Below are 23,438 nucleotides of genomic sequence, written 5' to 3'. Positions count from 1 at the left end.
GCTTGACATCCCCTTTCTATTGCCGGGGCTGCATTTCACGATGCGGTATTGATTGACGGTAGGAGTTGGGACATTGCTCGTATCGACTTTTGGTGAGCCCCGTCTTCATTCGGGGTTGTGTCTTTACTTATTTATGTCGAGCCATTTAAGGTATGCAGGGCCTTGTCCGGTGAACGATTTAGTAGTATTGATTCGTGTCGAGGTTTCATAGACTAGTCAGTTGTCATGTTTAGTTGAGTTGGCCTTAATGGCTACATTACCATAATTCCGCATTCATGATATAATAATAATAATATTTTCAGACTTATGACTATTGAACTCCATGTTTTCACAATTCATGCATGTTCACTTTATATTCCGCATCAGTTAATGTCCCATGTAGACTCGGAAGTCATGTGGTTCGCTCGGTCACATGCGTACAAGGCACTGAGTGCCGTGTTACGCCCAGGCCATGGTTCGGGGCGTGACAAATAATGTCTAATAAAGGCTAGTCAATGGCCAAGTTAAATTGCCACAAACGGTTTTGCAACAGACAATTTTTCCATTATGAGAATCTGCCATTAAGGCTAATAAATTATAATCAAATCTTTTGTATTAAAGCCAATAAAAAACGTTATAGAAATAGTGCTTTTATTTTTGAGATAGTAAATAAAAAATAATATTTTTCTAACACTGATTCGCTGCCTTAATTATAAGGGTCAATTTTACCTATTTTACAGACTTCAATTGAGCTCATTTGAACTTTTGCCATAAGTTCTTGTAGAATTTTACCAATTTTGTCTTCTTTATGCAATTTAGGTACTTTTATCATACAATATAATAAATTTTAAGTAACAATCAAAACAAACATTAAATTTAAAATAAAAATACAATACAATGAGAAATAACCATAAAAACAAGTTGTTAGAACGAAAGTTGCTATGACACAAGAATGAAATTGGATGTGCGAGATTTGATTGCTTACTCAAAGGGTGAACAGATTCAAGACTTGGGGTGACAAAATTGCGAGGAATTTGAAATGATACCATTTTGTCACCCGCAACACTGCTATTTTATTATTGGATGGACTGCATAATTAATTAAGAACGCAAATTGAAATCTACAAAATGAGAAAAACTTATTGTGGCAGTGGAATATCAGCAAGATCCTCTCTATAAGGAACACGATCTACTAACTCCATACTGTTTGTTCCATTTTCCATATGGTGTTCGTCCTTCATTGGCTCGATGTAGGTGACAACTGTGTCTTTTCGAAACATAAGGTAAAACACTGATATAATGTATATGGCCATCAAGGGAAATACTACGATCCCAATGAACACATTTCCAACTTTAGGCAAATTGTTGCTAATGAGCCAACCCACGAAAGCTGTGGTGAGGTAGTAGATATTGATGCTGATGATGCCTAGTCCCAGAATCCACGAGATCACGATAATCTAAATGGTCAAAGAGAAATGAAATGTTAGTTCTTAGAAGTCAGTTTGATCAAACTTTCAAAATCTGTTTATTTTAAAAAATACGCTAATTAATGCTGAAATTTGGAACTTACATAAATAGAGTTCTTGTGTGGTCCCAACTTGGTGGAACCACTACTGAATTTGAGCAGTGGAATGAGAGCAAATGGAAGTTCAAAAGAAAGTATCATCTGAAAAATAGCCACACACAAACAAAAAAAGTTTATTTTATCCATTTACAAGTACAAAAATATTTTTAAAAAAGTAAAAGGTTATAAAATATACAGAAGCAATGATGATTAGCCTGCCAGCCCCTGATGGTCCTCCAATAATTGACACAAGAAGGCTTGGAGTAATAGCAATAAGCCTAGTAAACAAGTTCCTTAACCATGTCTTCATCTTAAGATCCAAGAATCCCTAATTCAGGCAAAATTATGATACTTATTAGACATTATTTACTACTCTAATTGAAGACAACAAAAAAAAAGTTTTTAAAAAATAGAGAAATTATACACTTACTTGCATGATAAATTGGCCGGCATAAGTACCAGTAATGGTAGAGCTCTGTCCAGAGGCTAACAACGCAATGGCATAAACAGTAGAACTTGATTTTCCAAGTACATTCTGTGAATCAAAATTAAACATTTAATTAGTGGTTAGTTAATTTACTCTTAATGATCCATTTTCAGAAAAAGAAATTATATAAGGGATTGTTGTATAAAACCTTGAGAAGAAAAGAAGCAGAGTTCAAAGTAATGTCACTGCAACTTTCTTTATTCTGTTCTGAGAGATTATCGGCACCACAAACAGTACCAGACACAGACACAACTGCCACATTGATTAGGAAGGCCACAAATAGTGCAAACCCACTCTCAATCAAGAAGAATTTACATGCGTCCTGCAAAATTTAACATCAACAAAATATAGGATTGCATTATTTTTGTGAAGAAGCAAAAAGAGCAATTGATCATTTAGGAGTATTTTGGTTAAATAAATAAAAATGTGTTTTCTTTAACGGTTTACGTATTTAACTGAAATGGTCACACAATTCAATGTGATATTAGAGTAGTCAGAGATCTTGAGTTCAAGTCTCATTGTCACTTATTATAAAAATAATAATTGAACTTACATTAATGCCACGAACTGAGTTTGGTACTTTCCTCGATAGCACAAGCGCCGAGTGAAGAAAGAGGTTGTGTCTGTATACAAAAAATAAAAACAAATAAACAAATAATTCAAAATGTATCTCAGTAACTGAATTCAATCTTCATACCCAATCAAACACCTTGATATATAGAAGTTAGTAGGGGTGTGAAAACGTACGGCATGACGAGGGCACCCAACAAGGCAATAGCATCAGCTGTGGCTCCGTTACCGTTAAGTTTAGGAATAAACATTCCTTTGAATACTTCTTTAGCTGGTGGTTTCACATAACTCATTTCACCAAAGAAACATGCAGCCATTACGAAAACTAGTATTGCTATGAACAATTCTAGCTTCCTCACCTGCATCCCCCCAAATATAGATAATTAGTAAAACATAAATCGAAAAAATAAGGACCAAAGTAAGTTCAAAGTAAGGAAGTAAAGAGTAATTTACCCATGCAAATATAAAGAAAACTGGAAAAAAACAAGACGGGCAACTTTAGTCTAACAGTTGAAAAATAAAAAAATAAGAACTTTATTCTAACAAGACAATAAGATGATTTGGATATTAATTAGCTATGACGTTAAATTCATTTTCAACTTTAGTGACGTGATAGAAGTTTGGAAGGTACAAAAATCAAGGCTTCTTTAAGTTCATTTCGAATTCGAGAAGAATATTCTAACAAATAGCAAAGTTAAACCAAAAAGTAATATTCTCAGCAATAGTTATGGAGCAAATACTAACAAAATATAGATATATTTAAAAAGTGACTAGGATACACCCAAAGATATAATGCCAATTAAAAAGACCAACTACAACTAGAGGGATTGCGTACGCATTCTATGGTTTTAATTTTAAATATCATAAATAAATTATTTAAAAAGTTTGATTGAACATATAAGTACAAATTTCAATTTACCTTCTATCTTTTATTCCTGCGGTCCCAATTTATGTGATGCCTATTTTTGTTCGTTTGTCCAAAGAGAATGATGTTTTGTTTTTAATAATTAGAAATAGTTTTAGGTCAAACTTTTTAGGTTAATCTTAATGAGATAATTTATAATTATATAACTATCAATAAATTATTTTAGACCATAAATTTTAACAGTCTTTTTTTTTCTTTTTTTAAATTCTTTATCCAGTCAAAATACCTCAATTTAAATTGAGGGAGAGAGATAATAATGAATTATTTAGGTACATTATTGTCAAGCTCTCCCGAGCGGAGTGGTTGAGGTAATTGACATGAATATTCACTCTAACTACCGCTTAAGAGTTGAAGTTATTCCCTACACTTGGTTATGATTTCTGAATGGATATCAAAACATATTAAAGTTTGTACAATTTTGGTTGAAATTGAAAAATCAGTACTTTAAAGTAAAATTGTGATTGTATTTGAACATGAATTTTACTTAAATATTATGTGAAAATATGGTAAAAATGAGTTCTTTTGTTATATCTAAATTGCTGAATTCTCTTAACACGAAGAAAACTGTTAATATAGTGGCAAAAGAGATTTAAAAATTGTTTTAAGTCCACAGATTCAAATCTTAAGTGTGATATTTTAGAATTTTTTCAATCCTGTCGGACATGTAAATTTCCTGACTCTGACACTAGTCATGATACCAAACAAAATTATTCACAATGTAAAAGTCAAAATATGTTCTTCTTCTTTTCTTATTTTTTTCGTGGTTCGAGGGCGATTGAAAAAATAAAAAATGAAAGGGTCCAAAAGCAATTAACCAAACTTACCCCATATCTCTGCAGGCCAATGAACAGTAGAGTACTCACACCAGTGCAAAGAACTCCAACCCAAACAGGAATATGGAACAATATATTCAGAGCAAAAGCTGTCCCAATCACTGCCGGAAGTGAAACATAAATTATTAAAAAATCAGTTTGATAAATAAAAAATGAGTTAGATAAAGTGACAATGACCTTATTATACTTTATTGTTTAGTTAAAATATAGAAGCTGCATATATGTCATATTCATGCATCTATATTCAAACTAATAGAATAATTCAGGTATGAATTATTATACTCCATTAAAGGTAAGTTTAGTACAGAACACTATTGTGATAAGTAAACTAAACTTCTAGTATCTTACAAAAAGATTCTATCATTATTGTTGTACAGAAAATTATTAAGTTGATATAATTGGATCATTTCTAACCACTTCATCTTCCTTCGTCCATTTGCATTTTTCTTAATTAATAATTAGTTAGAAGGTTAGAAAGTCTTGCCTTCGGGAATATCTGCAGCTATGACAGCGATTTCAGCTAGCAACCAAAGACAGTACTTAACAAACCATGGGTATTCAGCCCTGCATAATTCTGATAAATGTTTGCCTGCAAAACAAAAACGGGATAAAAGAGCTAAAATAAAATTCCATAGGAATATGCAATATATAATATAATATAATGTGAATGTTTAATATATTAATATTTTGACTAACTTACCAGTGCTTACTCCAAGATTAGCAGCAAGTGATTGAATAATAAGAGCAAATATCAATCCAATAAGAATCACCCAAAGAAGCTGCAAATTTTGAGTAACAATAAGATATACTAGTATAATTTTTCTATTAGCTAGACCAAAATTTCTCATTTTTTACCTCATATCCATGGCTTGATCCTGCTTGCAAATCAGTTTCCACTATACCATTAATTTTAAGATAACAAGTTAATTTACTTTTGAAACAACTATTAAAAAGAAAAATCCACATAAAATTATTTATGTGAGCTCCAAAATATTAGTCATGAAAAGAAATATAAGTGACTTACAATTTCCAGGATCAAGGTACGCCAAGGAAACAAGGAAACCAGGCCCCACATATGCAAAGAAGTTTCTCCACCCATGTTTCTACATAATTATTCACAAACACCATAATCAGTTAAGTCTTTAATATCATGAGAAATTTCAAGATTTTGTATTAAGAAAAATAATGAAAGGGTGAAGTAAATTAAAAAACCTGGTGCTCAATATTATGATCATTATTAGGATTTGTGGAAGAAGGTAATGGACTCTCAGTTACTGCTACAATTCTCTTGCTTCCTCCAATCACTTGGTTTTGCTGCTGATTCTCCATTCCTTTTTTCTTTTTTCTTTCTTTTTTTGTTTCTCTCTTTATCACTCACTTCGACTCCTAAACTCTGTGTTTACTTAGATGAGACTAAGATAAGTATCCTTATTTATAATGCACTAGTTTGAACACATTCTTGTTATGATGTCAGGTAATTGAGAAGGCAAGGAAAGGTGTTTGAGATTTTTTATTTGTGGTGGGGTGGGGTGGGGTGGGGTGGGGATGGGGGGTTGTACATATATAAACCAGACTGTAAAAACTTATCCGTATCTGATAAATATCCGTATGAAAAATACATGTCTCACATTTATTGGTTTAGTATAAATATCAAGTGCGAATAACTCTTAGGATAGATCAATTTAAAACGACATAGTACCTGTCCAGATATATGACACAAAGGTAAGCCATGGGGCATGCCATTTGGGTAAGAGAGAAGTCTCCTTCAATTCTCAACAACTTTTAGAACTTGACAATTAGGATAAATCAAGTGCAGGCATGTTATTTTTTAATTCATTCTAGTGCTAAGTACTAATAATACTAATATTGTGCTTTAGTAGTGTCATCTTTGTGGATTGTTGTATTTGATCAAATGTTACTATTCATATAAAAATAGGATCTAGCCAATAGATATCAACTGATTTGCTGTAACTGTATAGGTTGAGTCTCCAATAGAATAGGGAATGCATCTTTGTTTTTATTTATTTACTATTTTTTCATTTTATTCTTTAAATTGACTCAAAAATTGCATGTTAACAAGATCACAGTTTTGGACATGGAAGGTGTAACATGTAAAATGCTGCCTTATTGTTGAGATGGAACATAATAAACTTTCTTTTTCCCCAAATACATTAATATCAAACTTTTCAAACCTACTGATAAATTTATTTTGAAGAAGTCAAACCTTGTAAAATTTTGTTCATGGTGTCGATGAGAGAATAGAGCATGCTTTCGGCATGGCCCAAACTAGGGGAAGCGACCAATACCGAGCCTAACCTCTATCGGGTGAATCTATAGGTTCTACGAATTAACGTAACTACATAAAATACTTCGTCCGTCTCAATTTATGTGGCACTTTGCGCTTCTCGAGAATCAATTTGGTTAATCTTTGAAGCTAAATTGAATTAGATCAACTCAATATTTTAAAATTAAAATTTTGATATTAAAAAACTATACGATAAATATTATAAGTTGCAATTATTCTCATGTCAATTTGATAAAAAATATCTTTTAAAATGTTGATCAAAGTTCACATAATTTGAATCTCGAAAAGTGAAGTACCACATAAATTGGGACAGTGAGTATGTAATAGAAATCGGGGCATCTTCAAAGTTCAAACTGTCAAAAACATGTCCCGTACTATCATGCACCAATCATAACTTAAAGCAAAAATCAAAGAAGCAACAGGTCGCCTTAGATAGTAAAAACAACCCAAAAGAGAATAATCCCAACAAAGGACATTTTACATCATGTACTAAAAAAAATATGTATATGAACCATTAGGTCTATTACGGAGCCTCTAATTGATAGTTTTGACAAAAGTGAAAGAGTGAAAAGCAACCCATCTATGCAAAATAATCAAACTATATGCCTCCATGGAGTAGAGGTGGAGCTTAATTAACACTGAAAGTAGAGGAGAGTGGCTATCAACTAGAAGTCTCGAAGCAAAGTTTATTTGTATTTGTTAAACATGAGATAAGAGGAGTGAGTATGAAAACTTAGTAAGCATTGGAACAAGTCATTAAGAAAACACGAAATGCAACTTATCCATAAAACATATACATGAAGCTCCTATGTAGAGGTGGATCCAACATTAAGTTTGAAATTTATGAATCTGTTAGAATTAACCTTAATTTAGTATACTTTTTTATTATAGATATTTAGTTAACATTTTAGTGTATACATATATATAATCAGAGCGGCATCAACGAATGGCCGGATGGGCATCAGATCAAATAGCCCACATATGTCTGCGCGGTTCTATGGTGTAAATACGACTATCGAAATAACGTGTTAAATTTCAAATATGGAAAAAAAAAAATTCCACTTGGTTCCTCACCGAAAAAAATATATATGCTGATCTTCTAACTCAAAATATAATGCACGGCCGTTCGATATAATTAAGTTGAAAATAAGAAGAATTTAATATGATATATTACGAGATGTTTTTCTCTCTTTTCTCTGTTTAATATCTAAATTTCATAAAGCAATTACTATAATTTTATTAATAGTTGTAATCTCAATATTATAAAATTTAGCTACTTAGATAAATTAATTAGGAGCTCTATAGGAACTAATATAAGAAAATATATATGTATACCTTTTTTAGATGGTTTCCTGGCCATTTCAAGACTAGCTAGGTTACATGTCTTCACATGTGTACTTCTAGTCAAAGTAATAGATTCACCAGGCTACACCCCTATAAAGCTAATTGCCAAAAGTTTTCGAAATGGACCAATTTAAAGAAAACCTTGCCCCCACGCTTCTATAGACTACTCCCCGGATGTTTCTTCATTACCTTGATTTTGACATAGTTCACCATAAACAGTAAGCATTCTCTCTAAATCTTTCTTTTATTTTAAATCTTTCTTCTAGCAAAGCACAATTCATAATAATCTAATATATTTCAAAGGTCACTACAAATATATATACTTTTATATAATTTTACAATATATACGTTTAAATACAATAATGTTTAATTTTCATGACTTGAATTTGTCTTGGACTCAAAGAGTATAAATTTAAAAAGATACACTGTATAATTATTGTGGATTTCGTGTGACTTGGATTTGTCTTGGCCTCAAGAGGCGCCTTTGGAGTGAATCTAATGAGAATTAACCGTATTTTGGACTTTACATTTTAGCCCTAATTATATTTCTTTAGTTTAAGTTCTATTTGTTACACATTTGTCAACTAAGCTTTAATTTATCTTATTTCTTCTTCAGCCTAATCCCAAGTCACGAAGAAAGAGAGCATATATAAAGACGAACAGGGGCTTCATTTTGAAGCTATGAATGAGAATCTACTAATCTCTTCCTTTTTTTCTTATCTTAATTCCTTTTGTGTTTTTGGCTCAATTTTTAAAGTATAACAAACCACATATCTTTGGGTGATTGCTGCTTGGGTAATTGTGGATTAATTAGTTAATATTAGATTTATTAGGTGGAGATCCATCATGGATCCAATTTGAATCGTAACATATGGATGAATATAGAGATTTGTATTTGCTGGAAACAAAATTCAATTTTTATAATCAGTTTTAGTATTTTCAACTAGTACTGATTAGTTGTTTACCAAGATGGTGCTTTATTACGGATAAAAATCTTAGCAATTCCTCCTATGTTTATGAATATATAGTGTATTTTGGGCAGACATGTTAGGAGCTACCTATGAAAGAAATGATTCGCTATGTAATGCCCAAGAGGGTGGCAACCCTGAACAACTCAAATGACTCAAATGCCATAAATTCTAATGTAGTTTTGTAGATATATGTTAATACTAGCAATACATGCCCGTGCGATGCATGGGCCGAACATGTCTATTCACTTTAATTAGCCAGTCTTTAAGGTTTGTATTTTGAAAATAACTTTTAAAAACATTCTAATTGTTATTATATATACAAAATGTATTTTATATACCATCACTTTAGTTGTAATTAAAAGTTTTTGAGATGGAAAGAGTCGGACTTTTTTTTATCATTATCATGACAATGAAAATTGTTCATTAATGTAAAAGAAAATTAGTAAGAATATGAGGGAAAATTAATATTTTGATTCTAAATTTTTTCTTTTAAATTCTTTAATATTTTATATGTATACCGACAGGTTGATGTCCATTTCAATTAAGTAATTGTTCAGATCCAAACATAAGAACCATTTTGGTGTATATATTGGATTAAAATATTTTTATTAAATTAATTATAAAATATATTATAATTTTTTATATTAATTGTTACAAAGAAATCAAAATTAGAAAGATATATGTTATATCATTAATCACCAAATTTTAATTACGAAATGAAAATATAAAGTAATACATTTTATAAATGTAAAGAAACGATAATCAAATCTTTGCAAGGAGAGTAAATAAGTAAAGTATTGACAATGAAGGAAAATGGGGATAAATGTCACTCTCTTCCTTTACTTTTACTTGTCGACGTTAACATATCAAGGAAAAAAAAAATTCTTCTTCTTATTTTACCCTTCACATTAATTATTCATTTTCAAATCATTTTCTGAAGCTTTTGAGATTATATACCAATAAATATGGATATTATGATAAAATATATATTTTATTTATTAATTTTCAAAGAACGTGCAAAGTCAAAAGTGAACAAGTTATGTGTAGGAGCATTAAAATAACTTTTGGTACAAATTTACATTGTTATTGTTCGTCCTCTCTTCACTGCTAAAGTATTGACAAAGAAGGAAAACGGGGATAATAGAAATAGAAAAGAAGATAAATATAGAATAGAAAAGTAGACATATATTTTTAGTAATGTGGCCAAATAATATGGACGAAGGGAGTACTTCATTTTTATTAATTCTTAAAGAACGTGAAAAGTCAAGTATAGTAATGTGGCCAAGTAATATGAGACGGAAGGAGTACTTCATTTATTAATTCTTAAATAACGTGAAAAGTCAAAAGTGAACAAGTAAAAGTGTATGGAGGAAATAAATATATGTCGGAGAATTAAAATGGAAGTGCACACGTGTATACATGAGAAGAGAATAAATATTCAGTACTATGACATATATCGTGGGATTTATTAATTCTCAAAGAATGTGAAAAGTAAAAAATGAACAAATTAAAGTGCACGGAGGAAATAAATTTGTGTAGGAGAATTAAAATTGAACTGCATATGTCTATACATGAGAAAAGAATAAATATTCAGCTAGAACACAAAAAATCAAAAGTGAACAAGTAAAAGTGCACGGAGAAAATAAATGTATCGGAGAATTAAATTTGAAGTGCATATGTCTATACATGAGAAAGGAATTAAATATTAAGTACTATGACACATGTCTACGTCATTTTTATTAATTCTTAAAGAACGTGAAAAGTCAAGTATAGTAATGTGGCCAAGTAATATGGGACGGGAGGAGTACTTCATTATTAATTCTTAAATAACGTGAAAAGTCAAAATGAACAAGTAAAAGTGCACGGAGGAAATAAATATGTGTCGGAGAATTAAGATAGAAGTGCACACGTGTATACATGAGAAGAGAATAAATATTTAGTACTATAGCATATATGCACGTGAGATTTATTAATTCTCAAAGAATGTAAAAAGTCTAAAGTGAACAAATTAAAGTGCATGGAGGAAATATAGGAGAATTAAAATTGAACTGCATATGTCTATACATGAGAAGAGAATAAATATTCAGCTAGAACACGAAAAGTCAAAAGTGAACAAGTAAAAGTGCACGGAGGAAATAAATGTGTTGGAGAATTAAATTTAAAGTGCATACGTCTATATATGAGAAGGGAATAAATATTAAGTACTATGACACATGTCTACATGGGATATAAAAATAGTTGGATAAAGTGTACAAATTATGTAGCTCATGGTACAAGAATTTAATGCGGTACAATTCGTGAAGCTGTTGGTACAAGCTTGCGGAGCCGTGTTCATCCCCCCAAGCTGCTTATATATAATGAAAAAGGGAATTAAATATTAAGTACTATGACACATGTCTATGTCATTTTTATTAATTCTTAAAGACCGTGAAAAGTCAAGTATAGTAATGTGACCAAGTAATATGGGACGGGAGGAGTACTTCATTGTTAATTCTTAAATAACGTGAAAAGTCAAAATGAACAAGTAAAAGTGCACGGAGAAAATAAATATGTGCCGGAGAATTAAAATAGAAATGCACACGTGTATATATGAGAAGAGAATAAATATTCAGTACTATGACATATATGCATGTGGGATTTATTAATTCTCAAAGAATGTGAAAAGTCTAAAGTGAACAAATTAAAGTGCATGGAGGAAATAAATTTGTGTAGGAGAATTAAAATTGAACTGCATATATCTATACATGAGAAGAGAATAAATATTCAGCTAGAACACGAAAAGTCAAAAGTGAACAAATAAAAGTGTATGGAGGAAATAAATGTGTTGGATAATTAAATTTAAAGTGCATACGTCTATACATGAGAAGGGAATAAATATTAAGTACTATGACACATGTCTACATGGGATATAAAAATAGTTGGATAAAGTGTACAAATTATGTAGCTCATGATACAAGAATTTAATGCGGGTACAATTCGTGAAGCTGTTGGTACAAGCTTGGGGAGCCGTGTTCGTCCCCCCAAGCCGCTTATATATAATGAATATATGTATATATATATATATATATATATATAGTAGTGTCTAGTTTACCAAAAAAAAAAAAAAGGATGGCGCTTTAAGATTTTTGATAGGTATAGGCCTGAAATCCTGAATTGCTAAAAGGAGTCCGGAACCAAAATGCCCCCAAAAAAATCACTTTGAACCAAAATATCCCAACAAAAAAATAAAAAGTTACAAAATTACCTTTAGCGCAGTAATTTACTGCGCTAAAGCAGTTCACGGAGACGGAGCGTTAATCGCTTTAGCGCGATATTTTCTTTGCGTTATAAAAAAAACTGCTAAAAAAAAAAAAAAAATCTATAACGCAAGTAAAATGCGCGTTATAGAAACGATACAAAAAAAAAAAAAATATTGGCCAACTTTATTTTTTGCAACACTTAGTGTTTTTTTTTCCATATTTTGACCAATGATTAGTCGTGTGTTAAGACTCCGAAACGTCAATATTTTATATAGAACCTGATATTTTTTTACAATAATGTAGGCTCAATACATCAAGGATACGTAAACGTTCGGATCGTCATTTTAGGGGTTGAAAAGGTGCCCGAAGTAAGTTTTATTTGTAAACTTTAGGTTTAAGTGTTCTATATACATAGACGTCCATTTTTGTTTGAAGACTTGTTGTCATTAGCTTAAGGTTTTTTATTTTTAGGGTTTAGATTTATTGAAAATAAAGCCGTTGCCAAAAGGTTTTTAACTGCTTTAGCGCAGTATTTTACTGCGCTAAAGAATTTTTTTTTTTGTTTGTATAGCGCAGTAAAATAGCGAGCACTAAAAAAAAAAAATTGGCAATTTTTTTTTTTTTGCAACACTTAGTGTGTTTTTTCATACTTTGACCAACGATTAGTCGTGTGTCAAGACTCCGAAACGTCAATATGTTATATAGAACATGATATTTTTTTCTGCGTACAATAATGTAGGCTCAATACATCAAGGATACGTATACGTTCGGATCGTCATTTTAGGGGTTGAAAAGGTGCCCGAAGTAAGTTTTGTTTGAAAAAATTTAGTGTTTGGTTTGTAAGGTTATTTTAATCAACTTTATATGTCGAGAAAATTAGTCAGCTTTATTTTCAAAAATTGAAACCGCAGTAGTAAAATTGACATTCACAGCTACATTACACCGGAATTTTTACGTTAAAATCTATTGCGTATCATTATCTTATAAGTAAATAAAACTGAAAATTTCAGGCCAATTTAGGGGAAAATTAAAATTGAATGGGATAAAAGGTGTTTTTTTTTAAAATCGGCATAGATCTCGAAAAAATACGCAAGTTCAAAAAAAAAAAAAAAAAACGCGTAAAACCGACGTCCGAACGCAAAGTTATGACCATCTAAAATTTGACTACTTTACAACTAGTTTTTCTCCCTATATTTTTTAGAATTATATTTATATTCAAAATAAAGTTATGTCTTGATTAAAAAATAACACGCTTAAATCAAAACCTTAAAAATAAAACACTTAAACCTTAAACAAAACTTACTTCGGGTACCTTCTCAACCCCTAAAACGACGATCCAAAACGTTTACGTATCCTTGATGTATTGAGCCTACATTATTGTACGCAGAAAAAAAATATCAGGTTCTATATAAAATATTAACGTTTCGGAGTCTTGACACACGACTAATCGTTGGTCAAAGTATGGAAAAAACACTAAGCGCTGCAAAGAAAAGATTTATTAAAATAAGATATTGCGATCTTTTTATGGAAAAAAACACTAAGTTCCTTAAGTGGGTTATTTTTTAATGCATAACTTTCTTTCGAATATGTTACAAAAAAAAAAAATCACGTAAATCGGTCGTCCGAGAGCAAAAAATCGCATATATTCGAAATAACACAATTAAATCTAAACTCTAAAAATAAAAAACTTTAAGCTAATGACAACAAGTCTTCAAACAAAAATTGACATCTATGTATATAGAACACTTAAACCTAAAGTTTATAAATAAAACTTACTTCGGGCACCTTTTTAACCCCTAAAATAACGATCCGAACGTTTACGTATCCTTGATGTATTGAGCCTACATTATTGTACGCAGAAAAAAACATCAGGTTCTATATAAAATATTGACGTTTCGAAATCTTGACACATGACTAATCATTGGTCAAAGTATGAAAAAAAACACTAAGTGTTTCAAAAAATAAAGTTGGCCAATTTTTTTTTTTTTTGATCAAGCTCTGCGTTATAGAATTTTTTTAACGAACTTACTATAACGCAATAAAATATTGCGCTAAAGCGATTATCGAAAAAAGTCTCCGTGAACTGCTTTAGCGCAGTAAATTACTGCGCGAAAGATAGTTTTGTAACATTTTTTTTTTTGTTGGGGTATTTTAGTTCAAAGTAGTTTTTTTTGGGGCATTTTGATTCCGGACTCCTAAACAACTTTCAAGTTAATTAAATACCACCTTATACGTGGAATACCAGTTTCATGGCTGGAAGGTGCTATACACGCGCGTCACATAAGCGCCACCTTAATGACACGATCCAAACTATACACATGTCATCTTCAAATTGGATGACATATAATTAGCTATGCCTAATTATGTTTTTCCTAATCTTTTATTTTTATTTTAGGTTTATCTTTTTCTCTTTCCTTTTCTACCCCTTCTCTTTCTTATTCTTTTTCACCCTTTCTCTTTCTTGTTTCCCAGATTTTTCCATAACCCCATTTCCATCAACTTCGTACCCCCTCATCCATGTAATTCTCTTTTTCTTTTGTTTCTTTGTAAATAATTATGGTTGATGAGTTTTATTACATAATAAAAGAAATATGAAATTTATCTTTTAGATAGATTAGATGTGCAGATGAAGAAGATGAACATTCCCTTTTTCGGATCTTGAGTACTACCATAGCCTGATTTTGCCTTGACACTATGAATTTCCCTTCACAAGAATACCCCCTCTTGCAAAATCTGTACGATCTGAAGTGAAATACTTACAAAAAGCTGCTACATTTTGAAATATTCGAACTGGGTTTTCATGATCTTGGTCAGAAATTTTTTGGGTATTGAGACAGATTTACAATTTTGCAACTTGGGTATTGGAAAAAGATTGAGTTTTTCCACTTGGGTATTGAAAAAGATTGATTTTTTTTTTTTTTTTAACTGAGATGTGAAAATGACGCTAAAAATGATAAAGGGGAAAAATCTGCAATGAGTGCAGCTACCATGGAAGGAAAGAAAAATAAAGTAAGTAGTGAAGAAGAAGGGGAAAGCTAAATAAATAAATAAGTGAATAAAAATAAAAATGATTAAAAAATCGTTGGAAAAATTAAAAAGATAAAGAAAAAAGTGGGACCCACAAATTCATCTGTCTCAAAACAAGAAAATTCGTATAATTAAAAAAAATAAAAAAATCAAGAAAGAACATTAAGAGAATTAATTATATGTTGACCACTAAGAAAAGGACATGTGTATATTTTTTCTCCCTATATTTTTTAGAATTATATTTATATTCAAAATAAAGTTACGTCTTGATTAAAAAATAACACGCTTAAATCAAAACCTTAAAAAATAAAATACTTAAACCTTAAACAAAACTTACTTTAACCTTTTGGGAAAAACCCCTTTAAAAATAAGATGTTGCGATCTTTTTATGGAAAAAAACACTTAGTTCCTTAAGTGTGTTATTTTTTAATGCGTAATTTCTTTCGAATATGTTCCAAAAAAAAAAAAAAAAAAAAAAAAAACGGACGTCCGATATAAAATATTGATGCTTTAAAAAATACATACACTAATCGTTAACCAAAAAATAAAAAAAAAAGCATGACAACAAGTCTTCAAAAAAAAGATTTATTAAAATAAGATGTTGCGATCTTTTTATGGAAAAAAACACTAAGTTCCTAAAATGTGTTTATTTTTTAATGCGCCTAACATTATTGTTTCGAATATGTTCTAAAAAATATTGCGGTTCGGATCTTGACACACGAATCATTGGTCCGAAAGTTGCAAAAAATTTTTGGTACGTATATTCGAAATAAAGTTATGCTTTAAAAAATAATACACTTAAATCTAAACCCAAAAATGATAAAAATAAAAAACTTTAAGCTAATGAAAACAATTGGATGTAATTACTTTGGCACCAGTAATTACACGATAAATTGGGTGTAATTGAGAGGTGTAATTACACTCTCCAATTAAAAATGGACGTACTGTACGTTTTTAGTTTATTTCACTTATTTTAATTTCTTTTCTTTTTTAATTTATTTTTATTTTGATTATTTACTTTTTTATTTTAACTTTTCTTTTCTAATTTATTTTTTATTTCTATTATTTAATTTCTTTTTTATTTTTTACTTCTTAATTATATTTAAAGTATTTATATTTCAATTCCTTTCTTCTCGATTCTCAACGTTTACGTATCAATTGATGTATTTTTTTTCAATTTTTTATTTTATTCATTTAGCATATCGTGTTAATATTCTAATATTTGAAATTACGTCTCGTAATATTAAAAAATAAGTCGTTATTCTATATAAAATATTTTGTCGTGAATGAAGTTATAGAGTTGTATTTTCCTTTTCTTTTGACATACGACTAATCATTGGTCAAAGTATGAAAAAAACGTTGGAATTTACATAAGTGTTTCAAATATTTTCGAAAAAATATTTGCTTTAGTCTTTTTTTTTTTTTTTTTTTTTTTTGTTTCTATATAGAATTATTGTCAAACATTTGAATAATGTTAGGGCATTATATTTATAAATATTCTTTTTGTCAAACATTCAATCTCATGATGTTCTCACAAAAAAGGTATGTTTTAAGTTTTATAATCAATTAAAATATTATTAATTTGAAATTATATATCAATTATTTTTTACAATATTAGTTACAAATATATGATTATTAATTAACTTATTTTCAAGAAACAATGTATTATTAAATAAATAATTTAATATCATTTATATGCACATATTTTTTAAATATTAATTTTAAATTTTTTATAATTAAATTTTATTTTTAAATTAAAATAGATTTTTTACACATGTGGGCAATTTTGGTTCATTATGACAAACAAACGGGTCTGCTTACAATAGGACAACTTGAATTACTAGGCATTTAAAACCTTTAATAATTAGCCACTAATTAACTCACAAGTCGCATGGTCATTTAAAAAAATAAAGAGAAACTAGAATCTGCTCATGTTTGTCAACCAGAAGTTTACTTATCAAAGTGGCCAATGACGACTTTGAGACTACTTATAAGTTATACAGTTATACTCAACTTTATATCAGAACATATTTTAGTCCCCACAATTTATGAGCAATCCAAATATGATTTGAAATTTTGAGGGAATAAATAGGTCATTTCTTTTCATTTAATTTGAGATTCAACTCTGTAAAAGAAATTTTGATTTTAGAAATCATCTTTCCTATGAACGAGTGTAAGAACCTAACTCTTTGATAAAGGTTTGAAACGCTACAAATTTTCTGTTACATTATAAAGTTCTAGCGAAATTAATTACAATATGTGAACTCGATCTACTTTATCTAACTACTTCACTAATATTGTAGCTTTGCAGTATTCTTTATCTCATCAGGCCGAGACATAAATGTCAAGTAGTGGAACCGCTAGGGATTCATCTGAATTTATTCCGCCTTCATTAGAAAGTGAAACAACGCTAGGGATTCATTTGAGTTTCTTTCGTGTTTATTAGAAATTTATATTGTACATACAAAGTTAAAATTATTTTATATATATATATATACAATAGATATTAAATCTCCTCGTTAATTAATTTCTCTGTATGTTTACTTTATATCAAATCTCCTTAGGAAATTTTTTTGGCTGTCAGTGACGTCAAACAAACCATATTTTGAAAATTAACAAAATATAGGAAAGGTCAAATTATTAATTTACAGTAAAACTAGTACTTATATAATCAATCAAATTAAAGTGTCATACCTAATACACTGGAGAGGACAAATGTTGAGTCATGTAAGAACGTTAAATCCATAAAAGTGGCGTGATAAAGACTCTGCCTTTTTCTAATGCATGACTGTTTTCCTTGCCGTTAGCTAGTTTGCCTCATTCCTGACCTCTACTGGGATTCCAATTTCTATGTTATCTTATTTTAGATATCCAGGAAATAGGAAAAATATAAATAAAAAAACTGGGGGAGATAAAGAGGCCTATTTTAAATTAGATCAAGGTATAAAATCATTAACTAGTTCTGTTTTAATAAAGATGAAACAAGTTATTGGCTGATCAAGCATACAAGTTGCATTACCCATGGCTTGAATTGCTAAACCAATGATATTACTTAGTACGCCTAATTACACGTCCTAATTGCTCGCCGGCAGTATTATAGGAATTTTGAACTTCGGTAGTTCTATTTTATATGGTCCTCCGTTTATTTTTAGTTTACTCCAAAAATATGAAATCTTTCTTGCGTTTAAAAGCGTTTTAATTTTTAACTTCTTATGTTACCTTTAATGTTATTCTCCAACGCCATTGAAAGTTTTATAATATGTTTAGAACAACAAGTTCTAACAGAATTTTTGGTATGTGACAAAGCTTCTATTTTTATTTCTTAAACTCTATATTTAATACTGCTATATAAAACGAATGGATGGAGTTTACATTTCAGTGATTTGCATTTTTTTTTCCTGTTGCACATTGTTCTCGCAAAGTTGGACGATGAGTTGTATTGCTACATTCAACATCACATATTTCTTTAACATTATAGGGGGGTTAGCCGTCGTTAGGTTCAGGAATCAGCTATGCAGAAATTATAACATGCCGATTACTATGGTTAAATTAATAATAATGTCTATAATGTAGAAAGAGCTACATGTACGTTAATAGAGTAAGTGATTACGTTAGTTAAGGGTGTTCTCATCTTTACATGCTCTTATCCAATTGCATATTCTGAAGTTTAATGCTGGCAAATCAAATTTTTGTTATGTATGTCTGATATTTGCTCGCACAAGTAATCTATCAAACTTCAGACAAACTTTATAAAATCGGACGCGAATTTTGCAGCTTCAATTATGTATTTTCGAAATTGATTCCGAAGTGGTTCAACTTACAACAATTTATTCTCCCTGGTTGTGTCTAATTAGAAGGAAAAGGAGAAACAATGAGTTGAGGCAGGGCACATGATTTTACCTCGCTAGTTATAAACGAGAGAAAACAACATTCCCCCTTACAAAACTGTACCTACCTTGAGTTTATACTTACTCATTGTTAGTTATACAAGAGCATCTATGAGTACTAAAATTTCAAAAACACTGCAGATTAGAAAAGCAAACCAACATGGCTACTTGACTATATCCAATTAACTCATGTCCTAAAGACACTGACAGGTTGACTTAACATTATAAAATGGATTATTGATTTTAGTGATTGGAATTGAAATTGATGCTTTTATCTTTCTGAACTTTTGCTTTTCTAATGTTACATAAGTTGTTTGGCAAGCACGGAATTAGTGAGGGAGTCAATTTTAGGGCATAAAAATATAGTTTTGAAATTGGGTCGTGACAAATTTGAAACTTATAAAATAAGAACATTGTATGGTCCTGATGTGAGGTTCTATGGTGTAGTGGTTAGCACTCTGGACTTTGAATCCAGCGAACTGGGTTCGACTCCCGGTAGGACCTCTCTGCTTTCATTTTACATTTCTCTTAACAGCCTACCAAAGCAATCAATTATACAAAAAGAAGGGTATGTATGTTTACTTTTGTATGTTTTGTTTAGTTTTAATCTTTTTCTTTTTGTTTCAGCATTGATTGTAGACTATTTCTAAATCAGCATGGAAAAGAAGAGTATGCATGTTTACTTTTGTATGTTTTGTTTAGTTTTAATCATTTTCTTTTTGTTTCAGCATTGATTATAGACTATTTCTAAATCAGCATAAAAATTGCAATGACTATTACCGGTGTTTTCAAAGGCGTTCTTTGGGCGGGTACGGGGCGGGGCGTACCAAAAATGCTTCGGGCTGCAAATGAAAGACGTGGATTCATAGGGTGTATGCCCTAGAATTTGGGGAGTAAGTCCCTGGCGCAAAAGCGTAAGCCCCGAGCGTAAAAGCGTACGCCCGGGCGTTAAATTTGATTTTTAAAATTTTTGCTATAGATTATGATTTTTATTATTGTTGTAATGATATTTATACTTCATGTTTTCATGTTGTAGCGATTTTTTCTGAAATATACAAATAAAAAAGCAACTCTCATAGAAAATAATACTGTTATAAATAGTGTTTTAGAGGATTATGTCTGAAATTGATAGGATAGAGATTGCATAGCACTATGTTCCTGAAGAAACTTTATCCATTTTTTGTCATTGCTCTTACACTTTTTACCCTTCTCCTTCTTTTAAATATATAAGAAAAAACCAGTGCAAATATTAGTTGAGGGTGGGATGGATTAATAGGTGTGGAGATTGATGATGAAGATTTCATTTTAAAGATTATTTAGTGTATTATCATTTTTTGTGTTGTTACCTTTCTCAAATAATAATTGTAATTTTTTTTTTTAATATTATTGGTGATTCATTTGTAGAATTTTAATGAAAATTTTGCTTTTGCTTATTTTTTTAGTAATAAAATTATAAAATTGAAGATACGTGATACATATGCCCTGTAGATCTATGGGACTTACGTCCGGTGTCTCGGGGCTTACGTCTCGCCCCGTGCTGAATAAAACGTCGCGCGCCCCGCCTCTTAAAACACTGACTATTACTAGTCGAAAAGGAACTTAATTCTTCCTAGACTAAATCAAGTTAGTATCCCCCAGGGATATTGATGAGATTTACATTGCAAACAATAACAATGAGAACCACGCTTTTTACTCCCAAATAAGTTGGAGAAATCTTTAGTGGTCGTGAACTTTTATTAAAATTTTTCTCATGCCAGCATTATGCAACAAAACGAAAAGTACTATGAATTCTCTTTATTTTTCCAGATTCACATCGTAGAAATTTAAACAAAACCTCTAGAATCTAGATTATCGACTCCTCTGTTTATTGTGTTACTAGTTTTCGACAAGTGCGTTGCACGTGTATATTATGCTAATCAGTTCAAAATATTTAAAATAATAAAAATAATTAGAAAATATGTGATGAGTTATACTAAATTTAATTAAAGGCGAAAATAAAAGCTCAAACTAATGATTGTTGAGTTTATTCGATCCACTTAATTGTTTAATGTGAAATGATTAACATTTGAACCTACAAAATTGAATAAGTAAACTTTTAGTTTTGTAAGTACGATGTGTAGTGAAATAAATTTTGATGTTATTTGGTACAAACATGTGATATGATCGTGTCTCACTCAAACACCTTCTTATAGATGATTTGGTGGTATAATTTCCATTATGATGTTTGTCATAACCCGAACTCTTGTTATGAGCATTAATATCGTTCTTGAGAGTGTAACGTACAATTATTCATATGAAAAAACATGTGCTGGAAATACAAGCTAATGTTGGGAATTTGACAAGAAGTTCGATACTACAATCACAACATATCATAAAATTTACTTTCAAAGCATCATATGATGGAGAGAGCAATTTTGTGCTTTAACTATTTATTCCAAATTTGGTTTTCCAACTTTAAAAGTTGCTAGCATGCACAATTTGAAGAAATAAAATAAAAACTTAAATTCACTATGTGAACAAAGTGAAAATCTATATCAATAAATGTAAATAAAAGATTGAGAAAATAATTTATGAAGTCGAACATCTGTGATTCTTCCAAAATCATAAATAAGGTTAGACAGTTGTGCTTCCAAATTTCAAGCTAACAAACAATTTTATGATTTGAGGTTGGAAAAGTATATAAGAGCATCTTTAGTATTACCACAAAGAGGAATAAAATTACGTAATTTGACACATGCAAATTAATTGTACGTTGTAAATGGGGAAAAATATACCATATGAAACCAACAATCTTCTTACTTGGGAAGAAGGTTTTACCAATTGATAATAATTTTTTGTTAGAAGGAAGAGAAGGGAAAGTAACGTGACACATCATTGTACACCTTTTATATTTTGAAATGGAGAAGGTAATTAAGAGGCTGCATAAATAAATATTAGATTATTACTGAAAAGTGTAAGAACAAACGGACACATAATCTACATTATTATTGGGTTATTTTGTTCAGTTATTGAAAGATGAAGGTGTACCGGCGTTGTCCATAATGGAGTAAGTATATGCACTACTATTTGCTTCTCATAAATTTCATATTAAAAGGACAGACGAAGCATGTATTAACGTATGCAAAGTTGAGGCAGAAGGAAAACTAAAAGTTGCAATAATTAAAGCTCAGTCGATAGTGGAGAATGTAAGAGTCTTGCCATGTACATAATTTAGTGTAGTTGAAATTATACATTAAATTTAATTTTTTTTATTAAAGGGAAATATGGTGAATTGATTTTTGATGGGCATTTTCGTAATTCAACTTTAGGCTTAGAGCCTTCCCACATTTAGTATAACTAGTTTTTTGAGACACGTGTTGCACGTGTATTTCATGTTAATTAATATAAATATTTTAAAACGATATAGATAATATAGAATAAGTGTGTAATGAGTTACACGAAATTTGAAGAGAGAAAATGTAAGCTCAAACTAATAAATGAACATATTTGATCTATATTTATTGTCATTGAACTGTAAAACACAATTTTACCAAGAACTGCTATTGAATGAAGTTGAAAAAAGCAATTCTTATTTAGCTATTGGTATCTTATGTATTAGTACTTCATAGAAATTTAAAACACTACCAAATCAGAGGAAATAGTCTCTTGATTCTACATTCACTCCCACTCTAAAATATTAAGATGGAGGAATCACGAGAATATCACCAAATGACATTGTTGAACTTGAGCAATAATTTTCCCGGGTTTGGGCTTCCTAAATACTGTGTGCTCTGAAAAAATTAAATTGGAGAACAGGGGATATATCAACAGAAGCTTGGTGGTAAGACCAAGACTATCAAGCTTTTGTACCTAACAAGTCGATAAATCTCTTAGTTTATAGTCACACTTCTTGACAATTGGCTAGAGCACATGTTTCTTTCCAAGCGAAAAGAAATCAGATCGTCAACTAACTAAAAAGCATAAAATTTGAAGAGATTAGCCATCTAAAGTGAAGAAGGAAAACAAAACACTACTCCTATCCTATTTATCATGGGTTAATATCACTAAACCATCTTATCTAGTTGGTACCAAAAAACAATTGAAAAGCAATAAAGCCGTCTGTTGGAAAGGAGTTCATTATATGCTTAGTCGAACGTGTTTTTTTTTTTTTTTTTTTTTTTTGGCATAAAGTTAATATAATACATATTATCACTTAAATATATCCCCTAAATAGTAAGCGTTCACTATAAAATGAAGGTTGAACTGATTTAACATAAGAAGAAAAAAAAAAAAAAAAAGATTACCTGTCCAAACTCCAAATGATGCTAA

At 30.3% G+C, this 23,438-nt stretch overlaps 1 protein-coding gene and 1 non-coding gene across 2 annotated transcripts; one reads left to right on the top strand and one right to left on the bottom strand.

Annotated features, from left to right (window-relative positions):
* Positions 1-932: 932 nt before the first annotated feature.
* LOC132035527 (metal transporter Nramp6.1-like) lies at positions 933-5,876 on the bottom strand. Its single transcript, XM_059425821.1, has 13 exons — positions 5,570-5,876; positions 5,382-5,460; positions 5,213-5,253; positions 5,058-5,136; positions 4,842-4,946; positions 4,349-4,458; positions 2,777-2,958; positions 2,583-2,652; positions 2,178-2,351; positions 1,973-2,077; positions 1,739-1,870; positions 1,549-1,644; positions 933-1,435 (listed from the first exon to the last, which is right to left on the bottom strand). Exons 1-13 carry the CDS (start codon positions 5,684-5,686, stop codon positions 1,118-1,120), a joined length of 1,608 nt encoding a protein of 535 aa, XP_059281804.1. The 5' UTR covers positions 5,687-5,876; the 3' UTR covers positions 933-1,117.
* Positions 5,877-19,562: 13,686 nt separating this feature from the next.
* On the top strand, positions 19,563-19,634 carry TRNAQ-UUG (transfer RNA glutamine (anticodon UUG)). Its single transcript has one exon. It is a non-coding gene; the product is annotated as a tRNA-Gln (tRNA).
* Positions 19,635-23,438: the final 3,804 nt, after the last annotated feature.

This window comes from Lycium ferocissimum, chromosome 10, assembly GCF_029784015.1.
Source record: "Lycium ferocissimum isolate CSIRO_LF1 chromosome 10, AGI_CSIRO_Lferr_CH_V1, whole genome shotgun sequence".
Lineage (NCBI taxonomy): Eukaryota > Viridiplantae > Streptophyta > Magnoliopsida > Solanales > Solanaceae > Lycium > Lycium ferocissimum.
Note: the sequence above shows the minus strand (reverse complement) of the source record. Positions and strands in the feature narration are given on the sequence as shown.